The sequence below is a fragment of the Hibiscus syriacus genome, unplaced genomic scaffold (genome assembly GCF_006381635.1).
Source record: "Hibiscus syriacus cultivar Baekdansim isolate YM2019G1 unplaced genomic scaffold, ASM638163v2 tig00111837_pilon, whole genome shotgun sequence".
Lineage (NCBI taxonomy): Eukaryota > Viridiplantae > Streptophyta > Magnoliopsida > Malvales > Malvaceae > Hibiscus > Hibiscus syriacus.
In genome coordinates, this window is record NW_024063194.1 from 12,600,338 (window position 1) to 12,607,682 (window position 7,345).

The 7,345-nt window shown below is 35.8% G+C and overlaps 1 protein-coding gene across 3 annotated transcripts; it reads right to left on the reverse strand.

Moving 5' to 3' along the window:
• Nucleotides 1-1,239: 1,239 nt before the first annotated feature.
• On the reverse strand, nt 1,240-5,709 carry LOC120171913. 3 transcript variants are annotated; one of them, XM_039179519.1, is made up of 8 exons: nt 5,345-5,705; nt 3,455-5,158; nt 3,294-3,348; nt 3,010-3,158; nt 2,529-2,615; nt 1,734-1,862; nt 1,508-1,661; nt 1,240-1,417 (listed from the first exon to the last, which is right to left on the reverse strand). In XM_039179519.1, the coding sequence occupies exons 1-7, from the start codon at nt 5,423-5,425 to the stop codon at nt 1,524-1,526; spliced, it is 2,343 nt and encodes a 780-aa protein (XP_039035450.1). In that variant the 5' UTR covers nt 5,426-5,705; the 3' UTR covers nt 1,240-1,417; nt 1,508-1,523. The 3 variants fall into 3 exon arrangements, with proteins under 3 accessions (XP_039035450.1, XP_039035449.1, XP_039035451.1); XM_039179518.1 differs by lacking the exon at nt 1,240-1,417 and having other exon boundaries at nt 1,477-1,661; XM_039179520.1 differs by lacking the exons at nt 1,240-1,417; nt 1,508-1,661 and having other exon boundaries at nt 1,764-1,898; nt 5,345-5,709.
• Between the last annotated feature and the right edge of the window lie 1,636 nt (nt 5,710-7,345).

Here is a 7,345-nt window from a genome sequence, read left to right on the forward strand (position 1 = left end):
GTTTTAAGCTCCTGAATGCGGGTACGGGTAGAAGCCACACGATCATGCTGCCTAGATTCTAAAGAAGTACCAACAACTCGAATCTTCGCTAGAGTATCACCATTAGGGGACTTCCAGGCCGCCTGCACTGGAGCCACACAAGTAGTTTCATTCACCCAGCACTGTCCAAAACGAAAGCAGTCACCCTTATGATTATACTTCGTTCAATACACGGGTGCAGGAGATATCCATGAGCAAATAGAAATGATCCGATTGCTCGGCAAACTCATAAGTTACCCTAATATCAGAATGAGACTGGAGGCACTCTCAGTTAGGCTAATATACCTATATAACTGTTCTCGGATCGTCGGGGCAGTATAGTTCCCAAAGTGCCAGGTAAACTCTATTCCAATGAAGCCATTATTATATTATTTAGTGTTTTCTTAATTTTCGAAGTTGATCGGAAATTTTGGTAGAGAGAGTAATAGTTGGTGGTGGCTGAATTAGGGAAATTGATTACAGGTAAGGAAGACTTCGAATTTCAACAAAGGTCCATCGAAAAGGGCATTTTCATTTCCAGAATATGTAGCAAAATCTTTTGTTTGTTTTTTTATTAATATTACAATATACTATTTATTTGAAAGACTCTAAACTCATTTAACAATGAACGCTCAAACATTAGATATACCCAATACAAAATCACGCTGTAACCTTGGTTCCTACTTTGCTTGTCAACGTGTGAAAATGTTTGTTTACAACAAAAGCTTAGATTTATACCTCTATGGTACTATTATCTTTGATTTTATTTGAACCAATTAAATACTGACACGTGCTATCATTTAATTAGTCTAAATAAAATTAATTAAAATAACACGCCAATCCTGATTAAAAGGTTGAAAATAACATAAAAATTGGAAAAAAAAATAAAAGTACACGTCAACATAATAACGAGCTCTCTCTGAGGTTTATGGCATTACCTTTGATCATGTACTGGGGTAATCTCCCCTCACCTAAACTAATGACCAAAAATAGTGTCTCTATGTCCATGTCCATTGGCAAATACCCAGTCTGCTTAAAAAACTACAAACTTGTTTAATCCCAAACATAACAATGAACGACAACAACAGCTACATATTTTGCTTTCCATTCTCCCTGGCTTTAAACTGCGGCTAAATTCGAGGTAAAGATACAAATTGAGGATGATGATAATGATGGCTAAACATAGTTTTTTCGTTTTCATCTTCTCCCCTCCTTTCACAATTGAGAAATCAGCTAATGCTTTCACATATTTAAGTCAAAATGCGTCTATACATATGAGCCGTTATATAAAACAGTACAACATATGTTATCTGCTACCCCTATCATTAAGGGCAGCCCTGAAGACTAGTTTAGTTGTACAAAATAAATTTGCAGAAAAGGTAGGGTGGTTTAGACGTACTTGTAAGCAAATCTCCCCATTCATGCAACACCTTCTTCAGCAGTTCCCACCAGTCGAACTCTTTTCTTGGTTATTTGGGTTTGGAAGTACTCGTAAGCAAATCTCCCTATTCATGCAACACCTTCTTTGGCTCTTCTGACCCGTTGAATGCTGTTTTCTTTTCTTGGTTATTTGGGGTGATTTTTGCTAGATGACGCTCCACAGAATTTTGGTTTATTTCAAAGACAAAAGCCATGTCCCTAATCTGCAAGAAGGAAAACGTCAATTAGTGAACATTGTATAATTTGAAAGAAAAAAGTCGATTTATTGAAGCTACCTCAATCAAACTGCTTGAACCAAGAGCTATCAGCTGTCCAGTAGAAACTTCCTTCCCATTTAAAAATATCGAACTCTTGCCCAGATTCTTCAAAGAGAAGGAACCATCCTCCCCCAGTTTTATAATTGCCTAGCAGAAATGATGAGTAATTATTCCCATGTACATCTACAAGCAGTATAGGAGCAAAACAATCTAAAAGGTATATCTGACAAGCTAAACAGGTATAATCAATATTTTTTTGAATAAAATTGTTGTCATCTCACAAATGCCTTAATAAACTAGAATTAATGGATGTAGCATGTAGGAATATCACTCATAATAAAAGAACACGCTCAAAAGGCTAATTAAGGTATGCAAAAAAAAAAAAAGTAATTCTAAACTGATCAAAAGACCTTTCCTAAAAGTATGACTCTCTGAATCTTAATTAAGGATTTAACTCAATACTAACATATAAACCCAATTCCAATAATTTGACATAGAAGTGTAAGAGCGTCGTCACATACAAACAAAGGTATAGAACATACTTGTAGCCTTCTAGTGTCCTCCCACTTCAGTAGTAATAGTAACTTATTCAAATATTTATTGATAAGTTCTAAGAAGGGGCAAGGTATCCGCAACTGATAATTCAAATATCTAAATTGAGTGACCACAGATTTGGTAAGGTGGTGAGATACCTCCCCTTTGAAGGGTAGGAATATGCAGACTCGAGGGTCAAAATTCCCCCACCCTCTGCGCACTGTCCATAAGCAAAACTCAGACAAAATGAAAATAGCCATGCCAAGGAAATCAAAATACCTGTCGTCTAGATATTTTGTTAGCACGCCCTTCCCTTCCTAAGTCAATATCAACACCAACATCCTCGGTTGCCCTGCCAAGTATAACCTGCAAACCAGGGAGAGATTGCACCAGACACATGAGAGCAATCATTCGCATCAAACGTCAAGAAATCGGTGACTAACCAGGCAATACGAAAATTAATACACATAAACGCCCAACCTATACTTTTAATACAGCAAACTTTCTGCACCATCATGCATTGAAATATAGAAAGAACACACACATAGCATAAGCAACACATATTTAATTAAAAACTTGAGTAACAAAAACAAGGGTAAAAGAGAAAAAAGGAGTTTGGAAAAGAAATTGAGAAGATAAAAGTCTATGAGTAGTATTCCCAACCATATCATATGAAAATTTCTACAGAAAGAGAAAGGAATGGGTTGATTTTCAGCATACTGCATGCAATCTAAATCCACGCATGGATAAAATTGATTACCTCAGATTCTTTAATGTAATGTTTCATGTGAAGGCCATATAAGACAGCAAAAGCTCCTCGGGATGCAATAGCTCTTCGCATAGCAGACCGAGCACCTTGTTCCAACCTAATGATTGTTCTCTTGGAATGCTCATCTTGATATCTTGAGACTAGAAATTTCAAGAAAACAAAATCAACATTTGCAAACATATAAAATTAATAGAACATATTTTTTTTTTTCAGTCAGCTCATACTGATTGGTTCAACCATAACTTGACCATTGTTGTTCAAATTGAACTTCATACCTTCTCTCCTAATGAAAGAATCGGATTCTTCTGGACATAAATCCATCTCAAGTATCTGAAGTGAACATCAAATGATTGTTCTTTAAATACCCAGTATAATAAATACCGATGACAACATAAATAAATAAGTTCCCATAATGATAATAATAGTCTAGAATTACCATGGCTTCAATGTCAGAAAAGCTAGGAACATTATCGTCGCTTTCATATTCTATCTGATCAGATGTTGCATTGTTTGCTTCAGGTTCCAAAACAGTATCTACAATACAACTTCCTTCTGCATACGTAGAAATATCTTTGGTATTACATTCATCTGATGGATCTTCTTCTGCTGCACCATCTGCAGCAGAATTAGGAAATGTGTGGGCTGCTTTGAACCTATATGGGTCAACCAGGGAATCTTGAGACTGTCTGGAAATCACATGACATTGACCATCATGAAACTCAGATTTGACACCTTGAATAGATTCTGACAAAATGTCCAATCCTACCAACTTGGGAGCAGTAAAACATTGAGTAAGATTATCTTCTGTCAGTATCAAGCTCACTTCTTCTTTACTATCCTTTTGATTTGCAAGGGATGAGGCCTGATCACTACCAGCTTGAAGACACTCTTCCATAGCAAAACCTTTACCTAGGAAAACATCATCATTGCATGGGATCTCAGGATCCTCGCTGTTCAACATGCAGCAAATCACTTCATCATGAAGTTCAAGAGAATGAGGATTTGACAAAGACGCAGATGAAGGCAAATTGATTTTCGGATTCCCAAAATGTGATTGTTCAGCATGCCCAGAATGTGAATGTTGGTCTGGAACTTCATCCAACTTTGCAGGACAAGCAGTTTCCGAAGTACCAGGACACACATCTGAAACTAATGTCTCAGGTTCTTTAGTCTTTGGTGTATCATCTTCATGAACATCATTAGGAGAATTCAGCAAAAGTGAATTCACACTCTCGTAACAAGATTTATCAATGGCATCACCATCAAAATTTAATAAAGCATCAGTTTCAGCTAAATCACCACAAGAAATAGCAACTGAATTACTAATTTCATAACCATCTTTTAACATCATATCTGAAGGAACAATATCATATCCACATTCACACATTTTCTTACCATCCATGTCTTCAGGATGCACAATTTCACCTTCTACATGTTCGCCTTTATCTCCAGGGCCATCATTAACTGGCATCACAGCCGCTGGAACGTCTTCCATCGTTTTCCACAGTGGCATATCTGGCTGTGGTGACGAACATCCGACCGAGTAAGGTTTGATTCCTTCAACCCCAGATGGATGATCAAATTTATCTGAAGCCTTGAAAATGACACAAGGAGACCTCCTAGACACATCATTCTGTTCAATATTCTCCACTTTCTCACCAAAGCAATCCTTCTTCGAAGTTACTTCCATATTATCCTTTTGTGATAGTTTACCTACACTACCAATCCCTAAATCACCGAATCCAAATTGGTTCTGAACACAATTTTCACGGGGGCCAACAAGCTCATCATAACCTCTATTTTGGATGCAATCATTACCATTAGGTGATCCAAGAAAACTAACATCACTGGAGTTCGTCACATGGTGGTTACAGGTCCTTTTCCTCATAGCATAATATGATCTTCTAACACCTTCAAATTTCCTTTTAGCACTTCCATTTTCAACAGGAGAATCAAATTTATTCAATTTAGAAGACAAATTAGAAGCAGATAATTCAACCTCAATCATACGAGCTGCTGCTTGATCAGAAACAAGAGGATCATAAAGTAAAGAGCGCCATCGATCTTGCAATTCTCTAACAGTAAACTTCCGTGAAAATCGAACCGCACCTTTTGCTAGTGCTTCCAAAGAAGCACCGGACTGAAATTACCAAAATTTCAAGTATCAATTTTTAGAAAAACGAAGAAAATCCACTGAACCTAGGGTTTATCTTATCTCGTTTTAGACTTTTAGGTCATATAAGTGTAAAAGATTCCTTTAAGACTGTAAGAAAGGAAATTGAACTAAGATTAAATTATGAGAAAAAAAGAAGAAGAAAGAGGTTACCTCAATGGCGATCTTCAATAAGAGATCGTCTTCAGGGATCCAAGAAGAAGAAGAAGAAACTGAAGCAGGCAGAGCTGACATGGAATTTGAATTTTTTTTCCCTTTTGATATATAACGAAATGCAGTGGTAGGGTTTACAAATATGAAAGTGATTTTAGAAAAATTGAGAAAAAAGAGTAGAGATTTAACAGCTGACGGGTTTTTTTTTCTGTTTGTATTGTGGAATTGAGGGATCCGCCATGGAAATGGGTTTTGAGTTCTTTTTTTCTTTTGTTTTTGGAGATGGAGCTTTCTAAGCTCCTTTCAGTCTTCGTCAGTCTCGGAAACGGATGGATCGAAACGAAAGCTTTGGAAAACGCAGGGGATACGCGCTAGTGAAATCACCATTATATCATTTGTTAGAGTTATTTCTTTTAAGCCCATCGCAAATTGGCTGGCGCATTTCAAAACCCATTCAGATTTCAAGCTGGATCTTGAACGAAGGCTGGTTCACAACATTTGGATAAGGGACATGCGTTTTCTTAGTGGGGAATAAGCATTGATGCTGAATAAATTCCTACGCTTTTTGTTTAAACAATTATGTGATGTCATATTGCTAATCAACGTAATTACTTGTCAAATCGGTTTAATTATTAAGTTTTGAACTTTAAAGAAAAATTATTATTTCAAGGTGACGTCATTTTTAGTTCGGGTGATTTCTCTTATGGTTGAGTCGGGACCAGTTTGCGGAAAGGGTTAGGTTTGGAAGTGAACCACATATTAACATCTCCAATCCTTAAATACATCAATATTTCTGACTTTTTTATTAATATTAAAATTGTATATGTTTAAAAGATTCTTAATCATTTGATAATAATGTTTATATGTCTTATAAACATCGTGTTCAAACTTAGAATCTCAAGAGATAACAATAATATTATTAATATCTCATATTTTTAATAATGATTTAAACTTATTAATAATAGTGTTATGATTTGAATACTAAATTAAAGTATTCTCCTAACGATTTATCTTGCGGGAACAATATTATGGTGTGATATATTATATTAATATTTTTACACCTACTACTATTAAAATTATAAATATTTTAAATCACACTCTTAAATCATAGATTTAACCCTTAAATCTCAAAATAAATCCCTAAATTTTTATATCTAAACCCTAAAGTCCAAATTATAATTCCCACCCATTTTCACCTGGACGACAACACCCAACGTGCCCTTAACAAGTCCCTCAAGACATGCCATCGTCATCTTGTGAGACTTTTCTCGAAATTAACTCGCATAGCAACTCATTCTACCACCAAATGTTGCCTTTATGGGTTCAAAGTCTTTTAAACATGACCATGGAATCGAAAGTAATTCGATTGTTTCTTGTACTTTTTTATTCGACCCTTGCTTACTCCATCATCGATCTTGGAAACGAAAAGTACTCAATCGTTGTTTGCCTCCCTCATCAATCTTGAAAACAAAAAGAACCATCATTCTTGGTCTAAATGAGACTCTGGTGCATTTCAACTCTAACTCGTCTCCCAAAACATATGATTTCGTAGTGAGGCCAGGTATGAAAGGTTAAATCGTGAATTTTTACGTCTCAAATGCAATGATTAAGAGAAGAAGAAATGGTTTGGGTGAGATCGTTAGTGGTGAGAGTAGGGTGAGGGTTGCAATTTGGAGGTGAGATCGTCAATGAACCACCGTTTACTAGCGTGGGAGTGAGGTTGTCGATGCAGTACAAGAGAGGTGTTATCGTCGATGATGAGGATGTGATGAGGGTTGTGATTTGGGGTTTATGGTTTGGGTCCAAGGTTTTATAGTTCGATTTTGAGGTTTATAGTGTTAGTCTAGGGTTTAAGGGTATAATTTAGGGTTTTAATTTTATTTTTTAGTATAATCTTATATAGTAAAAATATTAATATATTATGTCACATCATAGAAAATATTAATAAAATAAGCGAGAGTGATTAAAATATAAATAATTCAAAAGTTGAGTGATCAAATT